At 32.1% G+C, this 27,016-nt stretch overlaps 1 protein-coding gene and 1 long non-coding RNA gene across 2 annotated transcripts in view; one reads left to right on the forward strand and one right to left on the reverse strand.

The window, feature by feature from the left end:
• The first annotated feature begins 5,974 nt into the window (after positions 1-5,974).
• LOC126734854 (solute carrier family 22 member 13) overlaps positions 5,975-27,016 on the forward strand; it is a 33,004-nt gene continuing 11,962 nt past the window's right edge. The window contains exons 1-2 of the mRNA XM_050438632.1: positions 5,975-6,274; positions 14,733-15,029. Of these exons, the coding sequence (XP_050294589.1) occupies positions 6,192-6,274; positions 14,733-15,029 (380 nt within the window). The 5' untranslated portion in view covers positions 5,975-6,191. The remainder of the gene's footprint in view (positions 6,275-14,732; positions 15,030-27,016) is intronic.
• LOC126734860 (uncharacterized) lies at positions 6,810-14,025 on the reverse strand. Its single transcript, XR_007660191.1, has 3 exons — positions 13,602-14,025; positions 11,131-13,554; positions 6,810-11,069 (listed from the first exon to the last, which is right to left on the reverse strand). It is a non-coding gene; the product is annotated as an uncharacterized LOC126734860 (long non-coding RNA).

Raw genomic sequence — 27,016 nt, forward strand, 5'->3', positions numbered from 1 at the left:
GCTTTTAAAAGCTTTACTAATCTCCATTGTCTCCAACAAGTCTAGTTTTTTACTTTTGTTGCATTGATGCAGTATTTTTATATTTTGGCTGTCAGGAAAATCATGTTTGGAGTCGAGAAGGTGATTAGCAAAAGCTGATCTGGTCACTGTGATTTCGGTATTTTTAAATTTATTGTATTGGGCCCTGTGTTCACTAATCCTAGTAGAAATCTTCCTACCAGACTGGCCGACGTACACTGCAGGGCACTCTTTACACCTAATCTCATAAACTCCTGGGGAAGACAGCGGGGGTAGTTTATCTTTAGTTTTAATTAGGTGTCTTTTTAAGGTATTATTTGTTTTAAAAGCTGGGGTTATGCCAAAGGGAGAAAAAAAGCGGGATAGTTGTGACGAAATTGGTTCAAAATAAGTAAACGACCTAAAAGTTTTGATATAGTTTGTTTGTTGTCTGATAAAATTAAATGATGAATTTATATTTGTTCACATACTAAAAATACATTTTATATATAGGTTTAAGAGGGAAAAAGTTACTGACTGCTAGTTGTTTAATGGTAAGGAATTCTTTTTTAAAAGCTTCACGAGAAAGTGGAATGTTAAAAAGTCTGTAAAATAAAGAATGGAAAGCAGCAAATTTATGTGAGGACGGTGATGTTGAATTATATTGTATAATATTATCTGTTGTTGCTTGTTTACGAAATATTTCAAAGAATATCTTATTTCTTTCCCTCTTAAGTAATAAATCTAAGAATGGTAAGGTGTTGTTCTGTTCCCGTTCGATTGTGAACTCAATTTTAGAGTGAAGAGAGTTGACATAATTATGGAAATTTGTAAGCTCTACCTCACTTCCATTCCAAATCAAACATATATCATCCACATACCGTTTATAAAAGATGATGTTATTTTTAAAATGACTGCTCATTATTTTTGTTTCTAAGTTGCTAAGAAATACTTCACTAAGAAATGGCGATAAACAAGAGCCCATTGCTAGTCCTTCTTTTTGTTTGAAAAAACGGTTGTTAAATTGGAAAAAATTTTGATCTAACACAGTAGAAAGAAGCAAAAGTAGATTTTCCACCAAAAGTGAATCAAGTTTCCCCCTGAGAAGATCTTTGACTAAGACCAGACAATCAGCGGGTGGAATGCTTGGAAATAAGTTTTTCACGTCTAGCGATATAAGCTGGGCTATATCTGGAACGTGAACATTCTGAATGCTTTTGGCAAAATTCACTGAATTTGTTACAGAATATGGCGCTTTGAAGTTTAAGACATTTCTAAGAACGTTGTTAAGCCAAGATGATAACTGGTAACAAGGGGAGTCAACAAAGAAAACCACAGGTCTAATTGGCATGCAAAAAAGATACATATATGGTTTATTTTCCGAGAAAGCACGAATCTTCCAAGATGGGAGATTATTATACTTACCCCCAAACTAAAGATTAAAGTGTCATTGAAAGACGTCAACTAACGCTTGTTCTCAGATCTGGTAAAAGACGCACGAAGGGGCCGATACCAATTTAAATTTCCAAGTAATATAAGCACTTCTTAGAATAATATATTATTATAATAATTAAATAATATGTTTTTTTTATTTCTTGTAAGAATATTTTTTCAGTTAACAAAAGAGTTTGTTTTATTTATTTTGTGAACAAATGCTTATGAATATATCTTATGTTTCTCAATTATTGTGTTTTCCTCATATCCAAAAAAATATATTTTTTTCATCTAGAGACGTGGCAAACTTTTTATTTTCAATTTTTGTGTCCGACTACACCCCAATGCATGTCAAAATTCAAATATAGGCAAAAAACAATAGGTGTCCAAATTCACCCCACACATAGGGGTGAATTCGGACACTATTTAGGTTAAAAAAAATATATTAAGAAATGAGATTTTTTTTTCTTGTGTGGAATGAATCGACAAAAGACATAAGAAATTTATTTATTTTTTTGAGATTTTTAAAAAAATAAATGTAGCTGCTATTTGGAAAAATACCGGAAAATCGTCCGAATTCACCCCAGATGAAGGTAGACTATTTCTTTATGGGGTAAATCATGGAGATTCTGAACATTTAGTGATGTTAGTCCACTGTGATATTCTACCGGGATATTTACATTAATTCGTGATATATTGAAAAAATGCCTATAAGTCCAAAAATATTCAACAAAAAAACTTGAAAATTTCCATAACTGTTCCTCAATGAATTTCATTAGACACCTATTTCAGGATTTAAAAAAAATATATACAGGAAGTGTAAAAAAAAATTGAGTTAAATTCAAAAAATTACATTTATATTAATTCCTGTAAAATCCATAGGAAAAGTAAATCCATTAAAATTAACGACGAGGATCTGCTATAATAATAAAAATTGTATATTTATGATTAAAAATATACAATTGTATTATTCATAAGAAGTGATCAATTCCGCAAATAAAAACATAAGAAAAATTAGAAAAAAAACAGTAATTAAATGGGCAGTAAAATATTTTTAAAGCATAAAAAAAGGCAATTAAAAAAGTTAATTGTTTTAACCATAATACTGAAGCGAATTTAATTAATCGTCTCTCGGTCGAGACAAATTAAGAAAAAAAAAACGATTTCGATAAAAATCCGTTTTTTTTTTAAACGTGTGCATACATACCCACGGTTTTTCGGATACGGTGGTAATCCGCGAGCGGCATATTAATTCCGTGTTTTATGCGGATAAAAATGATGTTTCCATATCGAAAAAAACCTTGAAGGAACGCGCTAATTGCGAATCGTTCCTTGACAGTTCCCTAATACATATATTTGTTATCGTTCTACATCTAAATCTGTTCCAATGTAATTTAAATTAAACGCGGACATTACGTTTTTTTTTTTTTTAAAGCTGTTGCAGATTTTGTAGACCTGAAGGATTTTTGTTCGGATTCCGAGTGGTTTAGTAAAGCAGTTCATGATTAAACTGAAAAATATGCATAAGGTGAACAAATTACTCATATCTTCCAGGCTTCCATTTTAATTATTTTCCTGACATATGGCGTGATTGTTCGTAAATTCCGGACCCGGAAGGACCCGAAAAAATAGGAATAAGCGGTTATATTTGAATAAAAAAAATAATACCGTTGCGATTTGCAAATCGTCGATTAATAATAATCAACATCGGATCTAATTAATTCTTAAAGGTTACGACTACTTTTACTTATTTTAAACATCAATGCCAGCTTTATTGGGGAATAAAAAAATTATCGCGTTGTTTTCCTTTTTTATTATAGCAAAAAAGCGTTTGCATGCATTTTTCATAGTTGGAAACGCTTAATTAAGAACCGGAATGAATGTATCTACTCGGATATATAATATATACAAAATATATACAAAAAAGGTGTTTGCCATCATGCAAATGAAAAATCAATCTTCCTAATACGCACATGAATAACCATATATCAATATTCATATGTTGGGTTGGTGAATAAAAATCGTTAAGGTAATTACCAATTAATTACGTCGTGTAAACATGGGAATTTCTTGAATATTTTCCTTTAAATTTGGTCGCCTTTGGCGACTTTATAATCCAACGAAGACGGATGTAATAGAGTCTTAAGAATCATTATTAGATTAGAATATAATAAAATATTTCCTAAGGCATATTATGTATGTACACTGTATGTACCTAAACCGTGCCCCCTTATCATTAAAATACACTTTTTTTAGTATACAGCGGACCAACATGCTTAAGTGGTCAGAAACATTGCTGCGATTTCCGCAATAACTAACTGGTCTACTCTATAATATGATTCTTTGATCCACTGCAAAGTCACCTCTGGCAGTTTGACGTGATATATGGCGCATGTATAAGAATTCTATTTATAAAAACCGCATCTTTAAACAACTGTAACTTTGAAAAAAAGGGTTTATATCAATATTAGAAGTTTTAAATTTTCCATATATCCAGGTACCAGATGGTAAAAATCTTTTTTTGTAGTATAAAATAAAGTTTAAACATGACCAAGTTTGACGTTTATCACTTTAGTTTGCCATAGAATTAAGTTGGGTTATTGTCCCTCTCACTTGCACTCGCACACTTACTTGTCAAAAGTCTTGACGTTGACATTTATGACTAATTGCAATATGAAATGTACACGGTGAGCCAAGCCTTAAAAATGGGTATATTTGTAATATTGTTGGGGGTCAATAAAATAAAAGTCCAATCCTATTTAAACTCGAAAACGTTTCCCAAAATATATTTGCATCTTCAGGGTGCGTAAGGTTCCTCTATGTCTTGCATAAATCCCGTTGACTTTGGAAATTATTTGTGCGCACCCTGTATGTCCTAGATGAACCAAAATCAATCGTGCAAATGCGCAATTCATTTTATTATAACACATTAAAATTTAATTAATTCACCATTTTTACAAGTACCCTAAAAGTGATTTTTTTCCAAAAAAAGTGCCAAGCGCGAAAAATCGCTAAAAATCACCCTGCTGATGATCTCAAAGCAACCTATGGCCGCGTCTCCATGGCAACGAAAACGGCGAAAAAATACCCTTTTTATAATCGAAATTTAGCTACTAAAACCGATTGGATTTCGGCCAGAATGGATGTTAATCTGTGCCTAAAGCCTTCTACTATTTTTTCATGTACAAATCATGAGGTAAAAACCTTTTTTTATGCCCTAAAACATGATGTGAAAATGGTCGACTTTGACGTCTATGCGCAATTTTAATGGCGGTTTTAACAACATGGCGTCAAGGCGGTTGAATCGGCTTAGACTTGCTTCCTAATTTCATTGATAAAATGCTGAAAATAGCTCAAAACTTCCTGGAATTGGTGTGAAAATATTCAAGAGACTCTGGACAATCCGAATATGTGCATATCTTTTGCCAGATCGGGTTCTTTTAGCCGTGATAATTCGGCAAAGTTTGACGTTTTAAGAATTTACCGTGTGTTATTAAAATATTCATGCGACACAGTGGTCTTATACGAGGCATTTTGCTAGACAAAAATTACAATACAGTGGGTCCTAATGATAAAAAAAAAATCTAATCGGGATTTAATGTATTTTTTTGTCTGGGGTTATTTTTTGTAACTTTTTTGTTATTTGCCTGATTTTAATGAAATTTGGTATTTCGAGTTTATTTAGGGTATAATTATTTATTTTTGGCACATATTTAAAATATTACGTTTAAGGTCACGTGACTATCAAAACATTTCTCCTATGGGTGTAATTTGATTGAAATTTGATATTTGGGGCTTATTTAGGAAATAAATTAAATTCATTAGTCAAGTGCTAGAGTCCCATTATGTACTAAAGCATACTTTGATTAGAGCGGAGCTCTTATCTCATCATGATTTCCTAATGCATGACAACACTTGTAAGACTCACCGCATTGCTGGGGCTAGTGCTAAAAAATCCCTAATTAATTTTCCTTTTTTAAATTGTTTCCTCTAACCAATAGCTTTTCTATTGGTCCCAACTGATCAATTTTTTTTAAAAGCAGTTCAATAGCATTAAGAAAATCCTATACCATTAAATTCATTAAACTAGCGAAGAAAAATTATTAAACTCGCGTTGTTCCCATACCGCATAAATGAATAATACTTGATTGACGTATGGTCAAAAACAAATGACCTAAAATTACAAGAAAATAGAGAAAAAGGTGATTCAACTTGAATCTCGCAACATTTAACGGGAATTCCGGTTTTCGGGATTCCCCGGCTTCTGCAGGAAAGCGCTACTGGCCACCTGCTGACGTCAAAATATTAATAATAATTACTTTTTTGCACAAATGACCACTTCACGAGGCAGCATTAAGGCACGTTGCCAAGATGTGCCTTATTTAACAAAACCATAATTGACTTTCATAACATTCGTATGCTTCAAAAACGTTTATTATTAGTCTCGTTAGATTTGACAACGCGGTCGCACTCTCCATATCTTCAACCTGGCGGTTTCTTCGCCATCGTTGCAAGGTTAAACCGTATCAAGTATAAATTGTTAAGATCTCACGCGAAATCTTTCAGTCCGTCCGTTTTTTTTTCTGTTTAACGCGCGATCGGGAATTTCACATATTTGGTGTGTGTGTTAGCCCGATTTTCTGTGCGTTTTTTTCTCTAGGCCAATTTTACCGATTCAAGATTTTTCTGAACGCGGTCGTATGTTTTCACGCGGTCGTTTTTGAGGGACTTTGTTAAAGCGTATATTAATAATTAACACGATGCCACCGCAAGAGAAGGTCATCGAACATCAGCAACAACAACAAAGCGATGACGGTTTGAAGATGGATAATACCATTGCGGGGTAAGGATCAGTTTTAAAAAAAAAAGCGGTTTGTAGCTATTTTATCCTTTATTTGTTGAAAAAAAGGCAATTGTACCCAAGCAACACATTTATTTAACGATTTTTTAGTAAATTTTTGGTTTTGGTGTGTTTATCAACCGTATATGGTCCAGGTACATTTATTAAACTATAGAGTATACGTATATCACATACTATTCTGTTTACAAAAGAGATAAAATTACGGCATTTAAAAAAATTGACATTTTGAGTTTTACGTATCTAGTTACGTAACTCGATTACTACACCTCAAATATTTGATGAAATCTTCTGAAGAATCACTGTTTTTTGTCCATTATTATTCAATCTAATAACGCTGCTTTTATAGTAAATAGTTATATATAAAATTATATCAAATTTAAATAAACAGTGTTATTAAATTAAATATTGCATATATATTTTCTGCAAAAACATTGTTTTTCATCGACATAACCCTTACCCCCCCACCCACCCCGAAGATTTTCCCAGTAAGAAATTCTTTTGAAAAATCACTGTTTTTGGTTCATAATATCCAATCTAATAGCACTCTTTTTATAATAATTAATATTTATTAAGATACATATTATTATGAAAATGTAAATACGTTAATTATTCTGCTAGTTTTTGTACAATTTTATTAGTATTCTGTAGTTAAAATTGATTCGTAGGGTTTCTTTAGGGTTCTACTTATGTTTGGTTTATTATTTTCATCTATAGTGTTTAGTTTTTAAGTAGTTCATCTTGTTCGAGAGCCCCATTTTGGCCCCAATTTAGGTTATTTAGGTTATATTATTGTAGATCCCTGTAGTTCTAATTTTCTAGAATTTGTTTACTTGCTTGATTTGACTGTCAGTATTCTCCTAAAATTATTGGTCTCTTTGGGCAAAAATAATGAAGATAATTCTAAATATTTCGAAACTGTTTAGGTTTTAAAAAGGACGCGCTTCGTGACAATTAATTCAGTTTTAATTGTTAAGTCAGTTTTTACCTTGGAAACAATTAAACGACAGTCAAGGAGACTTAGGTTAGTGCTTTTGACGTTGACAATAAAAGTGTGTTCCCGAATTTCGTTACAATTTGTGTCAGAAGTAAAGGATATTTGAAAGCTCATTTTAGTGGATGCCTTTAACAAGAAGTCAGGCCAAGATGGAGACCGAGAAATTGATGGAGCTGCTATTAAGGAAGTTTGAAGAGCAAAAAGTAGAACAAGAAGAACGAAACCGTAAACAGAAGGAAGAACAAGAAAAACGAGACCGCAAACAAGAAGAGCGAGACAAGAAACAGGAAGATTTACTAAAGACAATTAAATCTGACCTGAAGAAGGAAAATGAAGACCTGATAAGGACCATGAAAGATGACTTACTTAATTTAAAAGATAATCTTAAAAAGGAGCAGGAGGAACGAGACAGAAAAAAGAGGAACGAGTTTTACAACTTAAAGAAGATCTGGTGAAGAATCAGAAACAATTAATGACTAACTTTGAAGCAACGGTAGCAGAAGAATTGGGGCAAGTACAAAAAAAGATCCAAGAACTAGAGATGAAAGTAAAATGGACTCCTCTTCATCCCGATCCTGGAATGCAAACAATGATGAAAGTAAAGCCACCAAAATTCGACGGCAAAGAAGCATGGAGTACCTATTTGAATCAATTTGAGGCCGCTGTTAGGGAAAATCGCTGGGATAACGAAAAAAAGGCAATCAATCTTAAGCTAAGCCTTAGAGGAGAAGCTACAGAAATATTAAGAATGGTGCCATCTGAGGATCAGCTCAATTTCGACGTACTGGTGCGTACCTTAGAGATGAGATACGGTGAAGCCCATTTACAACAAGTGTACCAGGCTCAATTGAAATCTAGAAGACAACAACCCGAGGAAGGACTCCAACAGTTTGAGGCCGATGTTGCTCGATTAGTAAATCTGGCTTACCCTTCAGCCCCAACAGAGTTCCGAGAACAAATTTCTATAAATTGTTTTATTGACGGAGTTCGAGATCCAGATACTAACCACGCTCTAAGGATGGCTCATCATAAAAATATATCAGAAGATTTGGCCCATGGACTAGAGTATGAGGCAGCTGTTTAAGCAACGAGAAGGCAAACACGAATAAGACAAATCGGAACTTCGGAAAGTGATCTCGAAGACCGCCTAAAGAAGATTGAATCATTATTAGCGAGGAAACCTAAAAGACCATTGCAATGCTGGAATTGCAATGAGGAAGGGCACCTTAAACGTCAATGCCCCAAGCCTTTAAGAGATCCAAGTAACCAGGAAAACTTCAACTTTAAGCTGGCTGGGTGCTACCAAGCCCCACGTATAAGACTAAACCGGCTGCCACATCCTGGAGAGAGCTTGGTAGTACCGGGAAAAATATGCGGCCGTGAATGTGAGATGGTAGTGGATACAGGATCAAGTCATACTATCGTGAAGCCCAACAACGTAGCACACTGTAGCCTTTCAGCACCACCTAATTTAATTCTGGAGTCTGCAAATGGAAAAAGGATCCCTATTCTTGGATTGCATGAAGCTACAGTTACAATTGACTTAACAACATTCCAACAGCCAGTACTAGTGGCAGAAATCATGGATGATGTCATATTAGGATTAGATGTTATGAATGCTCAGCAGTTTAAAATGGATGTATATAACCGGATATTGACGACGAGAAAAAAAGAGATTTTTATGCACCACCTATATGAAGATAAAGTAAATACCAGAGTCGTTAAGGTATTCAAGGATGTTACTATACCAGGAAATTCAGAGGTGGTGGTTAATGCTACAACTGGAGGAAAAGAGGGAGAAACTGTTTTGATTGAGGCCATGGAAAACTGCAAACTATATGGTCACGGAATTTTTCCAGCCAAGACGTTATCTACGCAGAAGAAATCTACTGTTTTGGTTCGAATGGTAAATTTAAAAGGATATGATCAACACCTGAAACAAGGAGAGAACATTGGCGTATGCTCTGAAGTAGTGGCAGTCATGAAAAATGCTGATAGAAGTCGTTATTCAAACAGACCTTTTCCTGTATGTTTACAAAACCTATTTGAAGAATCTTCTGCCAATTTAACCATGGACCAGTGTAGTAAATTGCGACGTCTTCTTGAAGAAAATCAAGATGTGTTTTCCTTGCACGATAAAGGCCTGGGAAGAACTGATTTGGTGCAGCATCCAATTAACACTGGAGACAATGCTCCGATTAAACAAGCACCTCGAAGAATTCCAATAGCTAAACAAGCTACTCATAGTTACTCAAGAAATGAGGACACAAGAAGTGATAGAACCTTCTCAGAGTCCATGGACATCTCCAGTTGTGCTAGTGAAGAAAAAAGATGGATCCACTAGATTTTGTGTGGACTATCGGCGACTGAATGACATTACCAAGAAAGACAGTTATCCCCTACCAAGAATTGACGACACCCTAGACATATCAGGTTCACAATGGTTCTCAACACTCGATCTAAAGAGTGGATACTGGCAGGTAAAAATGCACCCAGAAGATAAGGAAAAGACCGCATTCTCGACTGGAACAGGACTTTGGCAGTTTACAGTAATGCCCTTTGGACTCTGCAATGCTCCATCTACCTTTGAGAGGCTTATGGACACAGTTTTACGTGGAATGACTTGGGAATCATGTTTAGTTTATCTGGATGACGTTATCATACTGGGGAAAACATTTGAAGATCATTTGAAGAATATTCAAAAGGTATTTGTTAAACTGCGAGAGGCGAACCTGAAAGTGCTAAGTCCTAAAAAATGTTGCTTATTTCAAAAAGAAGTTCGATACCTTGGCCATGTAATATCAGAAAAAGGTGTCAAGACTGATCCAGATAAAGTAGAGGCAATCGAAAAATGGCCACGACCCACTGACAAACACCAGTTAAGAAGCTTTCTGGGCCTTTGTACCTATTACAGAAGATTTGTAAGAAATTTCGCTAATCTTGCAAAGCCTCTACATAAGCTCATGGAGGACAAAATGGTATTCAGTTGGTCAGCAGACTGTGAAGAAGCATATTATTGTAAATCCCTGTAGTTCTAATTTTCTAGAATTTGTTTACTTGCTTGCTTTGACTGTCAGTATTCTCCTAAAATTATTGGTCTCTTTGGGCAAAAACAATGAAGATAATTCTAAATATTTCGAAACTGTTCCATCGTGCTTTAAAAAGGATGAGCTTCATGACATTCTAGTCTAGTTTTAATTGTTTAGTCAGTTTTTACCTTGGAAACAATTAAACGACAGTCAAGGCGAGTTAGGTTAGTGCTTTTGACGTTGACAATAAAAGTGTGTTCCCGAATTTCGTTACAATATATATAAATATATCAAATTTAAATAAACAAACTGTGTTATAAGAATAGATATTAACGACAAAATCAGCTGATATCCATGCGTATTATTTTTGGAAAACAATGATTTTTGAAAACAATTTTTCACTGGTAAGAGGTGAGGGGTGGGTGGGGGGGTAAGGGTAACATTAATGAAAAACCGTTTTTTTTTGTAGAAAATAATTGCCTAGGAGAAAAATGCTTTTTAAGAAAATGATAGGTGAGAATATACGTATATCATATACAATTCTGTTTACAAAAGGGATACTTACATACCTAGTTTTTAAACTCGAGTACTACATCGAAATATTTGTTGAAATTCTTCTGAAAAATCACTGTTTTTCGTCCATTATTATCCAATCTAATAGCCACTTCCAGGGGTATTATAGGCCATACATATTCTACACTGATCTTTTCGTGGACGAAAAAAGCCCAAATTGTAGTCATTGCAAAATACCTTTCTGTAAATAGCTGCAGTTCCAAATTCGATATTTCGCTCTTCACAATCTTTTTTATACATACCGTACATTATTGTTATGTTTAAGTCTGGATATAGGTATTTTCTTTGCGTCTTTTCACGGCAATAATGGGAAGCCATTACTGGAAATTTCGCAATGTGACTTCTAATTGCTCGAATTATTTCAGGAGATGTTGATTTTTTCACGTGTTTTCCTCTGTTGTCACTCGTACTTAAATTGCCTTCAGTTCTTTTATTCAAAGCTACAGTACCGAGCAAAAGTGGAGAAACATTTTATTTAATAAATATAAAGCCAGAGTAATCGACTATTGCCAATAAACAAATACTCACATTATTTCTATAAGTTCAAAGGAATGCAAAAACATATTTGGTATTTATAAATTCTTGCAACAAAAACAATCTATTTGCATATCTTTATTTTATGAGGAGCAAAAGTAGAGAAACATTTTTAAAGTTCTTAGATTATGTTTGCTTATCGGAAGCAATACACAATAATATTTTATTAATTAATAAAGAATAACCTGTAAATATGCCTCGAGGTATTACTTTGGCGTTATGTATAAAACATTTGATAATATCAAAATATCAATCGGGTGTTAAGCAAGCAATCATTGCTAAGCAGTTAGGATTAAACCGCTCAGTCGTTTCCAAAACCATAAAGTTACACCCCATTAGGAACTCATTAATAAGTCCACCTAAAACTGGTAGGCCTAGAAAAACGACGCCTAGAGTTGACGAGAAGATTAAATCCTTAGCTCTTAAAAATCCATTTAACACAGCAGTGGATATAAAATCTCAACTAGACGATGGAAATATTAGTGTCCATACAGTTCGAAGACGTTTAAGGGACAGTGGCTTGCCGGCAAGAAAACCATCCAAGAAACCCTTCATTTCGAAGAAGAATCGAACCGCCCGACTTCAATTTGCACATGACCATTTAAACTGGTCAGAAGCAAGATGGAATACAGTATTATTTTCGGATGAAAGTAAGTTTAATTTATTTTCTTCTGATGGTATTGTATGGGTCAGGCGTCCTAAAAATAAAAGAGTTGATCCAAAGTATACTTTGGGCACTGTTAAGTATGGAGGGGGAAATGTACAAGTGTGGGGTTGTTTCTCTGGTATGGAAATGGGCCCCATTGTCAAAATTCATGGGATTATGGATCGGTTTAAATATTTAGAAATATTAACTGATAATATGTTGCCATATGCAGAGGAAAACATGCCATTACAATGGAGGTTTCAACACGACAATGATCCGAAGCATACAGCTAAAATTATAAAAAAATTTTTTGAGGACAAAAAAATAACTGTTGTTAAGTGGCCAGCTCAGAGTCCTGACCTTAATCCCATAGATAATCTATGGGATTTAGTAGACAAAAAAATTCGTAAGGAACATCCCGAAAAATTTTAAAATGGAGACGAGTTGTTTGAAGCAGTTGAAGCTGCATGGCATTCTGTACCCAAGGAGATCTTAGGGAATCTGATTGGATCTATGAAAAGGAGATGTCTTGCAGTTATTAAAAATAAGGGATATGCAACTAAATATTAATTTGTTGTTATTATATATTTTCTTTAAATATGTTTTTCTCTATTTTTGATCCCTGTTTTTTTTTAAGTTAAAAAAAAAACTTTATAACAAATAGAATTATATTGTTTATGTTTTATTTTTATTATCTAGTTTGGTGTAGTATTATAGGATAAAATAATTTTTGTTAACTTTAATAAAATAAATTTAAAAATTAAAAAAAAAAGTTTCTTTACTTTTGCTCGGTACTGTATGTCCACGACACCTTTGTGTACGCCAAGAGTATTAATAAACATTTTTTTGCAAACTTGAAGTTTGTTATCAGTTCGAGGTAAAAAAAAATAAAATTGTGCTATCCCGTCTTGAATTTTGTGTAGTGGTCCATTTTTTCTTAATTTTTTCCGTGTTGCTATTAATGAAGTCCCTTTGTTTTTCATAAGAATCCAACTTGTAGTAATTCTAAAATACTTCAAGGAAACCTTATTGCTGCACTTACGTCTACAAGTTGGTGGACAAGGATCTTTTAAAGATGTTCCAGGCACAAATTTTCCTCTTGATGAAACATAGTAGGCTTCTCCGTGCAGTCTTCTTTTTTTTGATACATTTCGGTTCCAATTGTTAATATTCTTTTTTCTTTTCCTAGGCTTGCTAGTTCTAGTTGGAAGTTCCTCCATACCTTCTAATTCTTTTTGAGGTTCCGCAAAATCTACTTCTTCAATAATTATTGTCCTCGCAAGTTTTTTTGGTTGCTTAAATGTTACGGATTTCTTATACGTAGTTTTCTTTTTCCTAGAAGGAGCTTTCTTTGAAATTGTTTTTAATTCCATGTCCGAATCGCTTGATGGAATAAAATCAGAATGTTCCGGCGAAAAGGGCTCAACATCTGATTCAACGCAAAAACCACTTGTATGTACCCTTTCTGCGAAACCATTGTTACCATCTAGAAAAAATAATTTAGGAACAGCTTTTAGTAAAGTATTTTTATACCTTGGACATCACTGATAATGGATGTAGTACTGAGTGCAGGCCGGCATTCTATCGTTGCGAAATTAGAAATGTCCTTTGCTCTTGGTAACACATTACGGGTGCGATAAAAATCATAATTAGTTGTTATATTTTACAAGTGTCGTTTATACTTTAAACCGAAGTTTAAACTGCAAATTGCAATGCAAGCATGTGCAGTTTAAATTTCGGTTTGAGGTTAAACGGCACTTGTAAAATAGGCCCTTAAACTATAAAAGCAACTTATCCGTAGGTATCCGTTAAGGGTGATTGGGGCTGCTGTCTAAATGGAAATAACTCCGTTGATTCATTTACTTCAGCTTCTAGAAGAAAGAATTAGGGTGCAGAACTTATAAGATTACTTATAAACAACAATATTAATTTGTGTGTTATTTTATATAACCTCACTTTTTTAGACTCCAATTGGAACTGGTAATTGGATATCTCAACTAACCAGGGAAGAAGACATCCAAATTGATTTAAAAAATAACGCAAGAACTAGATAACTTAAGTTATCTCTATTGGCCTTGTCAAATAATTCTATTATTTTAATGCAACAACTAGGCAACTTGAAATATCCCACTATAGAACGAAAAACGATAGGAATGTCGAACTTAACTACTTTTCGCAACTTTATTTAAATACTTTTTAGTCATTCTAGGAGATATCTAGTTATAGCATTGAAAAGGGGACAAAATATTTAATGGGAAATTATTATAGATAACTCAAAATAGCCCAAAATCAAGTTATCTAGTTTTAGCATTGAGGGGGCGATATTATATACGTATATTTTACAGTTTATTAAATATATACCTATTATGTTGCATAAATATATATTTAACGATAATAATATATGCTTGGGTACAATTGTGTGTATAAAATGAGCCAATGACAATGAAAAATGTTTTTTTTATTTAAATTTTTTAGGTTTATTGGGTCGGTTTTACTAAAATTCGAGACTAGTTTAGATAAAATTAATGGATACTAAAAATTTCGAGGTTATGTGGTAACAACATTTTTACTATTGATTCGAGTCATTCGTGTCGTTGCCAACTTACCCAAAACTTTTTTTTCCTGTAAGAATGACGTAATAAGAAGTTCTTGTCTATTTTTCAGATACACGAACAAAGCCTTCGTAGGCGAGGAAAACCACAACTGCGGGGAAAAGAAGTCGGAAAAGGGCCTTAATGAGACGTCGACGCTTCCGGTTAATCCGGGGGGCAGTTTCGAATTCGACGATCTGTTCCCCCATATCGGGGCGTTCGGGTACTACCAGATATTCCTCTTCTTGATGATGATCCCTTTTGCATTTTTTGTCGCCTGGGTCTATTTCACGCAGATCTTTATTACGCTGGTACCAGAGAACCATTGGTGCTGGGTACCGGAGTTGGAAAACTTGACAGTCGAAGAAAGGTATGGATTAGATTAGGTATAGGCATAACATACTTCTAATATAAAATAGGGGCAATTTTCTCGAAATGTAGGTGCCAAAGTTAATAATTTTTTTTATAGACAGTCTAAAGTCAGTTTCAAAGTCATTCTTCTCAATCCTGAAAGGCTTCAATTGCCTAGAAGTAATAGACGATTACTTTAAAAATTACGTAATTTTAGTTTCCAGGCTGCTGAAGTCACCGTTTTCGGACTGTTTGAAGACACCAACGGACTGGAATAAATTTTCTATTACTTCCAGGCGGTTGAAGCCATTCTTCTCAATCCTGAAAGCCTTTAATTGCCTGGAAGAAACAGACAATGCTTTAAAAATTACGTAATTTTAACTTCCAGGCAGTTGAAGTCACAGTTTTCGGACTGTTTGAAGACACCAACTGCCTAGAATAAATTTTCTATTACTTCCAGGCGGTTGAAGCCATTCTTCTCAATCCTGAAAGCCTTCAATTGCCTGGAAGAAACAGACAATTACTTAAAAAATTATGTAATTTTAACTTCCAGGCAGTTGAAGTCATTCTTCTCAATCCTGAATGTCTTCAATGGCCTAGAAGTAATTTAAAAGTTTACCTATCAGTAAATTCCAATTATACAATTAACAAAAATTCCGATAATAATTAAAATAATTGAAGCTTGGCAACCTGGCCCATGACCTGACTCCACCCCCAAGGTTTTGAGCCAATGCCTATCGAGACTCCTGCCATAAATACGCATTAGGCATCTGAATGCCTGCCAAGGCTGTCTGATGAGGAAACAAATGTTTCGGCCACTGTATTTCCTTAACTGAGCAATTTAGAGAAAAAATCATAGAAAACTAATTTAAAGAGAATTAAATTTCCAACAATATTGATAAGTACGATTTTTTTATAGGAATGCATGGTTAAGGAGATATTGAACCTTTAATGAGATTGTCCAAAAAAAAAGTTGCCACTTGTAAAGAGAATAATAAAAATTCCGATAGAAATTAAATTATTTAGTGGCAACGTTGTTTATAAAGTGGGGCTAGAGAGCATGGTGTGAGTGTGACTTCAAATGAGGAATTTTAACTTTAAATCAACTATTTTGATCGATATGTCACAGTCTAAGCGCACGAGCGTTAATCGATAGCAAAAGTTAATTGGTCGAATATTTTTTAAGTAAAAAGTCCAAAAATTATTTTAGTTCAAATTTAAAAATTCATAAAAAATTCAAATCAAGGGCAATTTATTTGAAATTTCTTGTAATGATAAAGAATTCTATTGCTAATTGATAGCAAAAGATTATAAGTTAATTGGTCTTACATTTTATAAGTTATGATTTTTTTCCCAAGAAGGTCCAAAAATTATTTTAGTTCAACTTTAAAGATTCATAAAAAATTCAAATTAAGGGGAATTTACTTGAAACTTCGTGCAATTATAAACAATTCTATTGATAATCAATAGCAAAAGAGTATAAGTTAATTGGTCTAATATTTTTTAAATAAAGATTTTTTTCCCAAAAAAATCGAAAAATTATTTTAGTTCAAATTTAAAAATTCATAAAAAATTCAAATTAAGGGGAATTTACTTGAAACTTCTTGCAATTATAAATAATTCTATTGATAATCAATAGCAAAAGAGTATAAGTTAATTGGTCTAATTTTTTTTAAATAATGATTTTTTTCCCAAAAAAATCGAAAAATTATTTTAGTTCAAATTTAAAAATTCATAAAAAATTCAAATTAAGGGGAATTTACTTGAAACTTCTTGCAATTATAAAAAATTCTATTGATAATCAATAGCAAAAGAGTATAAGTTAATTGGTCTATTATTTTTTAAATAATGATTTTTTTCCCAAAAAAGTCCAAAAATTATTTTAGTCTAACTTTAAAGATTCATAAAAAATTCAAATTAAGGGGAATTTACTTAAAACTTCGTGCAATTATAAAAAATTCTATTGATAATCAAAAGCAAAAGAGTATAAGTTAATTGGTCCATTATTTTTTAAATAATGATTTTTTTCCCAAAAAAGTTCAAAAATTATTTTAGTCCAATTTTAAAAATTCATAAAAAATTCAAATTAAGGGGAATTTACTTGAAACTTCGTGCAATTATAAAAAATTCTATTGATAATCAATAGCAAAAGAGTATAGGTTAATTCGTCTATTATTTTTTAAATAATGATTTTTTTCCCAAAAAAGTCGAAAAATTATTTTAGTCCAACTTTAAAAATTCATAAAAAATTCAAATCAAAGGGAATTTACTTGAAACTTCTTGCAGTTATAAAAAATTCTATTAATAATCAATAGCAAAAAAGTATAAGTTAATTGGTCTATTATTTTTTAAATAATGATTTTTTTTCCGAAAAAAGTCCAAAAATTATTTTAGTCTAACTTTAAAAAATTCAAATCAAGGGCAATTTATTTGAAATTTCTCGTAATGATAAATAATTCTATTGCTAATTAACAGCAAAAGATTATAAGTTAATTGGTCTTATATTTTATAAGTTATGATTTTTTTCCCAAAAAAGTTCAAAAATTATTTTAGCTCAACTTTAAAGATTCATAAAAAATTCAAATTAAGGGGAATTTACTTGAAACTTCTTGCAATTATAAAAAATTCTATTGATAATCAATAGCAAAAGAGTATAAGTTAATTGGTATATTATTTTTTAAATAATGATTTTTTTCCCCAAAAAAGTCGAAAAATTATTTTAGTCCAACTTTAAAAATTCATAAAAAATTCAAATCAAGGGCAATTTATTTGAAACTTCTTGCAATTATAAAAAATTCTATTGATAATTGATAGCAAAAGATTATAAGTTAATTGGTCTATTGTTTTTTAAATAATGATTTTTTTCCCAGAAAAGTCGAAAAATTATTTTAGTTCAACTTTAAAAATTCATAAAAAATTCACATCAAGGGCAATTTATTTGAAATTTCTTGTAATGATAAAGCATTCTATTGCTAATTGATAGCAAAAGACTATAAGTTATTTAGTCTTATATTTTATAAGTTATGATTTTTTTCCCAAGAAGGTCCAAAAATTATTTTAGTCCAACTTTAAAAATTCATAAAAAATTCAAATTAAGGGGAATTTACTTGAAACTTCTTGCAATTATAAAGAAAATCTATTGATAATCAATAGCAAAAGAGTATAAGTTAATTGGTCTTATATTTTATAAGTTATGATTTTTTTCCCAAGAAGGTCCAAAAATTATTTTAGTTCAAATTTAAAAATTCATAAAAAATTCAAATTAAGAGGAATTTACTTGAAACTTCTTGCAATTATAAAAAATTCTATTGATAATCAATAGCAAAAAAAAATAAGTTAATTGGTCTATTATTTTTTAAATAATGATTTTTTTCCCAAAAAAGTCGAAAAATTATTTTTGCTCAACTTTAAAGATTCATAAAAAATTCAAATTAAGGGGAATTTACTTGAAACTTCTTGCAATTATAAAAAGTTCTATTGATAATCAATAGCAAAAGAGTATAAGTTAATTGGTCTATTATTTTTTTAATAATGATTTTTTTCCCAAAAAAGTCGAAAAATTATTTTAGTTCAACTTTAAAAATTTATAAAAAATTCAAATTAAGGGGAATTTACTTGAAACTTCTTGTAATGACAAAGCATTCTATTGCCAATTGATAGCAAAGAACTATAAGTTAATAGGTCTATTATTTTTTAAATAATTATTTTTTTCCCAAAAAAATCCAAAAATTATTTTAGTCCAACTTTAAAAATTCATAAAAAATTCAAATTAAGGGGAATTTACTTGAAACTTCTTGCAATTATAAATAATTCTATTGATAATCAATAGCAAAAGAGTATAAGTTAATTGGTCTATCATTTTTTAAATAATGATTTTTTTCCCGAAAAAGTCCAAAAATTATTTTAGTCCAACTTTAAAAATTCATAAAAAATTCAAATTAAGGGCAATTTACTTGAAACTTCTTGCAATTCTAAAGAATTCTATTGATAATTGATAGCAAAAAAATTCAAGTTAATTGGTTCGCTATTATTTAAGTTATGATTTTTTTTCCAAAAAAGTCTCAAAATTATTTTAGTTTACCTTTCAAAATTCATAAATAATTGAAATCAAGGACAATTTACTTAAAATTTCTTGTAATTATAAAAAGATCTATTGCTAATCGATAGCCGAAAGTTATAAGTTAATTGGTCTAATATTTGTTAAGTTATGATTTTTTTCCCAAAAAAGTCTAAGAATTATTTTAGTCCAACTTTAAAAATTCATAAAAAAATCAAATCAAGACCAATTTACTTAAAATTTCTGGTAATTATAAAAAGATATTAATGAAAATAATTAAAAGTATGCCTGGAATATGCAATTTTTATTTAATTTAGTATACAGTGGGATAAAACCTTGAAAAACCACTTATCCAAAATAGACAATTTTCTCGAAAACTGTGAAAAATTTCAATTTTTTTATTTTGGAAATTTATGCTTTTTTTGAGTCACTATCGAAAAGCATATAACGTATTTTTTCAAAAAACGAGTATTTAAAGATTTAGGGGCACTTTTTTTCATTTTTGACCAAAAATATTCAAATCATCCAAACCGAAAATCCAATGACTTCAGACAAAAATGGTTTATAAAAAAGTTAATGAGAAAATCTCGAAAAACCTCCAATAAATTCCCATAAAAACATACGACTAACACAACAAAAAATTAATTAATTAAAACGAAAAAAAATATACAAGAAAGTAATATAACAACAGAAAAACGTAAATGGTCTGTGACCCCATATAAGTTGACGTCTGTATTAACCAAGAAACCTTGGATCTTTTTTTTTGTTTCCTTTATAACAATATCGCTCACACGAACCTTGAACCATAATATGTTAATTTTTTTTTTCGTTCAAAATTAAACGTGATTTATCGTAACCTACATCCCCATGCAAAAAAGAAAAACCCATTAATATTTAATACATTTTTTGAACATTTTTTTATACTCTAAATCTTTTAAACGATGTTGCACAGTTTTCGAATTACAACAGAGGGATAGGATTTTTAATTGAGTCGTTCAGCGGAAAAGTGGTCTAACTCCCTTAAAGTAGAAATTTAGAAAATTGATATTTTGCATCTGGATGAATTAAAAAATCACAGTAACATATGCTTTACTTTGTTTTACATATTTATAATAACCTTGTACTAAAATTTCATATGGTAAACATTTTTACTGATTGCGCCCATTAATTACATTTTTGCCGCCCAATGTCATTCTTCCAGTAAGTTTTTTTCAAAAACATAGCGGAAAACTGGTATAACTTGGAGAGTTATATCACTTTTCCTCGTAAAAGTTAACCAAATTTCACAAAACTGATGAACCAAAGAAAAATAATAGCTGTAGTATGTTTACTATGATATCTATTACTGATAAAAGTGTTCAAAAAATATAGAGCTTGAAGAGCAAAACATTACTACTACTGATCTTACATACTAAACTTACAGTAAGGAGAGTAAGAACAAGTTATTAAACAAATTAATCTTCATCAGATTCGGATAATGGACCACTGTCAACAGCATCTTCTTTTGTCAGTAAGTCCAGGGAGAACTGATGCTGAATCGGGGGAATCCACTGAAGAAGTTCTATCATATCTTTTTTCTTAGCTACAGTAACTGAGCTACACACTACGTACCATAACACTAAAAAAATCTGACTAAACAAGAAAAAGCGAGTTTAATAGGACCTGGCGCGACATCGGAACAGCGTGGTGCCTTGACTTATACCAATATTCCAGCGAACGAATCCATTATGTTGAGAGGAATAACGTTAGGAAGCTCTTATCTTAGCTAAGTTAAAATTTTGACTTATACCAGTTTTCGACTGAATATATTAGACCAGTAGAAACATAATTAATGGTATAACTCAAAAATTAAAAAATACCGACATATACCACTTTTCCTCTGAGCGGCTCAATTATCGCTATTTGCAGGAATTTTCCCTTGGTGTGGAACTGACTATATCCTCCCGAAATAGGCATTTTATTTATATCAGGTCTATGTAATAAGTGATAATAAAAATAGTTGCACGTACGTCGGATTTTAGATCAGGGTTAAACGTATGTACGTACATCAGCGTTATTTTATAGAAAATTTAAACGGTGTTGTTGCGTAAGATCGCTGTAAGATTTTTCGCCACCCTGATCAACAACTTTCAAAAGACGACGAAATGTCGTGTCAATTAACGAGGAATTCGTATTTATTTTTTTTCCTCATCCTGCGTCCATTATAATTATTAAAAGAGCCTATAAATCCGGTTCTTTTAAGCAAACCTTTCACAACCGTAATTATCATTTCAGAAAGGATATTCAATGCCATTAACGCAAGTTTAAGGTTTCGGGATCAATATTAACATTAGATAAGTGAGGTTAGTCATTCAAATTTTACATAAGAGCGGAAATGGCTTTTATTTAAATAAGAAGGCTAATAATAATTATTATGATAATGCAATATTTGCATTGCTGAACCTTAATTTCTTATTGCCGCCAATTAGGTGGGAAAATGATAACGTTAGACGCCCCGTGCGTCCGTGAACACCTCGTTCTGATGTTTATTATTTCAGAAAAAATTACAATAAATAATCGATTTTCTCGCGTCGATATTGTACCTTGTTTTCACGGTTATTATTTAAATTTCATATGCTCGCTAATTGTCTTTTGTTTAAGCATTAATTAGCGCTAATTGATTAGGTAGTTGGCTAATTAAAAATACATCCAAGATATTTAGCTTGATCACTTGAGAGTGACGCTATATACGTAGGCGAGGCCTTCATGCTTTTTTTTTCAAGTACAACATTGATCTTATGTGGAAAGATTTTCAGCTATTAATTATTTATTTTTTACAAAATTACAAAAAAAAAATATTATAAAGTTCAATAGTTACACCTAACCATAACTTAAAATAGCTAAAATACAAATATGTTTTTACAGGAAAACCAACATAAAATCAACAGAAGAGTTTACACAATCTCTCTAATTTGATTCCTAAAACTAGACAAGCCAATGCCCACAACTTCAATATCCTCATGGTTGATAATATTTAAGGTTCTTTCGATAGTGGCATAGTTGGTACCGTGAAAAGGCAAAGCAAATAGTCGGTTTCGTCTCAAGAGTCTTGAGGGGACATTGAAGCTAATTCTACCGAGCAGGTCGGGTCATACAATCAGACCATTAAGAAGCTTAAATACAAAGGTTAAATCACCACGAATACGTCTTTCTCTCAATGTTGTCATAGCCAGCACTTCCCGTGCATCATCATAAACATGATCGTTCGGTATTTCCAAATTTAATTTAAATAGACAAAATCTTAAGAACTTATTCTGAATCCTTTCAAGGGGACCATATCATTGAGCCATACTCCAATAAAGAAACCACCAAAGACATGTACACTCTCTTACAGGTCTCGACTGATAGCTCTCTACAGTTACGTAGAACAAAACCCAGAACCCTGGAGGACCTAACCACTATATTATTTATGTGTATATTAAAATTTAAATGATCGTCAAAATAAATGCCAAGATCCTTGATTGTATCAGAATACTGAACAGGGCTTCCCTCTATATTGTATGATGTTACAACTTTTTTACTTCTTTTGTGAAAACTCATATAATTCAATTTCTTTATGTTTAAGAATAAGATATTGTTGACACACCAATTATTTAGCCTATTCAGGTCATTCTGTAACAAAATTTAGTCTTTGGGAGTCTGGATTACTCTATAAAGGACCTAAAAGATATCATGCTAAGATGGAGGGAACACTATTGCACAGTACTTAATCAGTCAGACGAAGTTGACCTCAAAGTAATAGACATGATTCCACAATATGAAACGACACACGAACTGGATGGTTCAATATCTGTGGAAGAAATTCGATCAGCTATCAAAAAATTAAAAAATAATAAAGCTGCGGGGCCCGACGGCTTACCAGCTGAGATCTACAAGACGGCCGGTGACGATATTATTGTACCGTTGAAATCTATCTTAGACAAAATCTGGCTCAGCGAAAAAACCTCGCAAGACTATAAAAACGCCAATATCATAAACATTTACAAGAATAAAGGCTCCGCGTATGACTGTAACAACTATGGTGGCATTTCATTACTGTCGATAGCGGGAAAGATTCTATCAAAAATCTTAGCGGATAGACTACAACCGGTAGTGGAAAAACTTATTTCAGAAACCCTGAGCGGCTTTCGGCCCAACAGAGGAACCAACGATCTGATCTTTGCACTTCGCCAACTTCAAGAAAAGGCGAGAGAACACCAGACTCAATTACATGTCGCATTCATATATAGATCTGGCGAAGGCCTTTGGTTCGGTTAACAGAAAGGTCCTCAGGTGCGTTTTAAAACGTTTCGGAATCCCAAATAAATTCGTCTCAGTGGTTGAAAATTTACATACAAGTAGTCAAGCACAAGTGCTGAGCGGTGAGCTTTCCGAACCGTTCTCCACTGAGAGTTAGGCAGGGCTGCGTCCTGGCTCCTATTAGATCGATTAGATGCATAGGAGAGGATGCCTCCCTCTCCTATCCAGAGAGCTTCTCGAACCCCTTCAAAAATTGCCATATATTCTGCCTCCATCGAAGATGTAGCGACAGAATTTTGTTTTCTTGTTTTCCATGAAATTACACAAGTTTCAAATAATTTAAACAAAAATCCTGTCGTACTTTTTCGATCTATTTCATTACTGCCCCAATGAGCATCTACATAGCCAATTAAAATGTCGGTATATTTATTTCTGGTATAAATTAGTTTTAAATCATAAGTACCCTTTATATACCTTAAAACCCTTTTTAGGCATTACCATAACTCTTTATTATTTTTGTTTTGATAACGACTTAATAAATTAACGGCTGTACACAAATCTGGTCGAGTACAAAGAGCAGCATACATTAAATTTCGGCAGGGGGCATCATAATCTTCATCGGCATTTAATACTAAATAATTTAATTTGGACGGCAGAGGTGTTTTAACGGGTTTGCAATCACTCATATTAAAATTAGTAAGCAGATTTTTTAAATAATTACTTTGATCTAAAGAAATTTGATTTTGAATTCTTTCAATTCTGATTTCTAAAAAATAATTTAAATCATTCATATCAACCATTTTAAATTTATTTTTTAAATAAGTTTTAAAACTCAACATTGTGTTAATATTGCCAGTAGCTATTGCTAAATCGTCTACATATAGAATTACGTAAATATTTTCGGTGGTATGGGCTTTATTTAAGAAATATAAACAGTGGTCAACGCTTGAATTTTGAAAATTGTGCTGTTTTAAAATTTTATCAAAATGCTCATACCAGCATCTTGCTGATTGCTTTAACCCATATAATGATTTATTTAATTTACATACATAGCTGTCTTTTGCATTAATACTTTCGGGAATTTTCATATATTATATTTCCTCTTAATATACCATTTCAATATGCCGTTTTAACATCAATTTGATGAATGTGCAAATTAAATTGGTTGGCAATTGCTAAAAATATTCTGAAAGTCGATATTCGGGCAACTGGGGCAAAAATTTCATTATAATCTAGCAGATATTGTTGGCTAAAACCTCTGGCTACTAAAAATATTGTAGACTGTAAGTTTACACTTGATAACGGTTGGAGATACTTACCAACCGAAACGTCGTGTTACAATAAATAAATAAGACAATGCAAGTCCGACAAGATGTTTTCACTGTACCATTGTCTACCACCTTCAAAAACAAACTCTGGCTACTAATCGAGCTTTATACTTGGGTAAACTACCCTGTATATTGTTTTTAACAGTAAACACCCATTTACAGTCTACAATATTTTTATTTATTGGTTTAGGTACTAAAGACCAGGAGTCATTATTTAGCAAAGACTCGATTTCCTCATTCATTTTTATCAGCTCGTTTATTTATATCTTGAAAACAAGAAGGGACTTTAAAGTGGGGTGTTTGTACACTCATAAAAGTACCAATTTCATTTTCGTTATATGAAATTTTAGGAAGATTTATGAGTCTTTCGCTCCGTCTGGGTTCCGTAACGGGTGTCCCAGATTTTTGGTCGGTATTTTGTTTACATAACTGATTTTTATCCTCGGTTTTATTGACAGCTTTATTATTAACTGTTTTAATTTCCGATTGTAAAGGGAAAACAATCGGTACCGGGTTTTTATCAGTTTTAGATATTTTAATACCTTCGGAGCTTTGTGTGTGAAACCTTTCATCAAGTTCAATTTGAGGTCTTGATGTGTTAAAAGTGATTTCTGTAATGAATTTATTATTTTGGGAATTAAAAATTTTATAACCATTCGGTTCATAGCCAACAAATATGCCCTTAACAGATTTTTGCTCGAATTATGTTTTTCGAGATTTATTATGTACAAAAGCAGTAGAGCCAAAAACTTTTAAGTGATCTACTTTGGGCTTTTTATTATGCCACAATTCGTAAGGTGTTTCCTTTTTAAGTAGTGCATTTGTCGGGGTTAAATTTAAAATATATCTGGCACTTAAAATAGCTTCACGCCAAAAACGTGTATTTAAATTTGCACCATGTATCATGGCTCTAGCTTTTTCTGTAAGAGATCTGTTCATTCTCTACGCAACAGAATTTTGTTGAGGAGTATATGGAACGGTTAAATGAAAAGAAATACCTTTATCTTTACAAAATGATTTAATTTCGTTACAGAGATACTCACGCCCATTATCACAATATAGAAATGCTACTTTTAAAGAAAAATGGGCCTCACTTTTTAGTACAAAATCTCGAAAAACATTATATGTTTCTGATTTATAGACTAATAAATATGTTACCGTATGTAAAATACGCTTTAAAATGTGGTTTATTGCCTGTCAGAGTTGTTCTTAGCCAATGGGTCTCTACAATGCAAATTCTCTCAACAGTCATCCTTCTTATATTGTTAGACATAAACTCGAACATCACATAAAAATAAATAAAAAAACAATATTTACTGTTCTGTCAACTTTTGGCAATAATAAAATATACTCACCGGGGAACTTCCGTTCCCTTGCATCATCTCAGTCAACATCAATTTACACAATGTCACATTTCAATATATACATATGTCAAACATGTTATCTTCCTTTATTTGACAACTAGCTAGTGTCACCTAGAATAGTAAGGGCTTCCCCAGACGCTCCACTGCCGCTAAACAGTAAGCATCTCAACGAATTAGACAAAGGATATATTTCTACTATAACCTTCTGTTTATTCGTGTCAATCGAGCCCCAGGTAAGGCCCCCAGTCTTACCAGACAGCACTCGAGGAATTACGCATTCGTTCCTAATTGAACAGAGGCTTTCACACCTACTTGTGCGAGCATCTTCAAGATGCGCAAAATAAAAACAGATCTGTACAAACTTCTCATAATGGCCACATATCTACTCAAGATCAACTATTTCTCACATATTCACCAATATTAAATTTAGCAGCCTTATTTAACCAGTAAACACAACTCTTTTTCCAACACAACAACATACACACATTTTTCTCAAACGTTGCTCTCTGACTGCCTCGCATAGAGAAATGAATATTAAATACTTTTAATTACTCTATACTGCCTCGTCAATTAATATTTTTGGGTGTCTTCTTGACTCAATGAATATTAGAGATCTTTAGCAATATACGTTATTTTAAATATATCAAGTTATTAATTGATTATGGAATTAATTAAATTGAGATAGAATTATTATAGATCATTAAAAGAGTTTTGTTTTAAATGAAAATACATATATTAAAATATAAAATATGATATAATAAAATGATAAAAATCAAATATATTTTACACGTATAGTGAGTAAATTCATCAATAAATGTTATAAAATAATTTTTATTGTCTATTGTAGGTGGAGAAATAGGTCCACAAATGTCTGAGTGAATAATATATAGTGGTCTTTGAATATGAGATTTATCTTTACTTTTAGCAAAAGGCAAACATGCTTGCTTTCCATAAATGCAAGCTTCACATAAACCAGTAC

The sequence above is a fragment of the Anthonomus grandis genome, chromosome 4, assembly GCF_022605725.1.
Source record: "Anthonomus grandis grandis chromosome 4, icAntGran1.3, whole genome shotgun sequence".
Classification (NCBI taxonomy): Eukaryota; Metazoa; Arthropoda; class Insecta; order Coleoptera; family Curculionidae; genus Anthonomus; species Anthonomus grandis.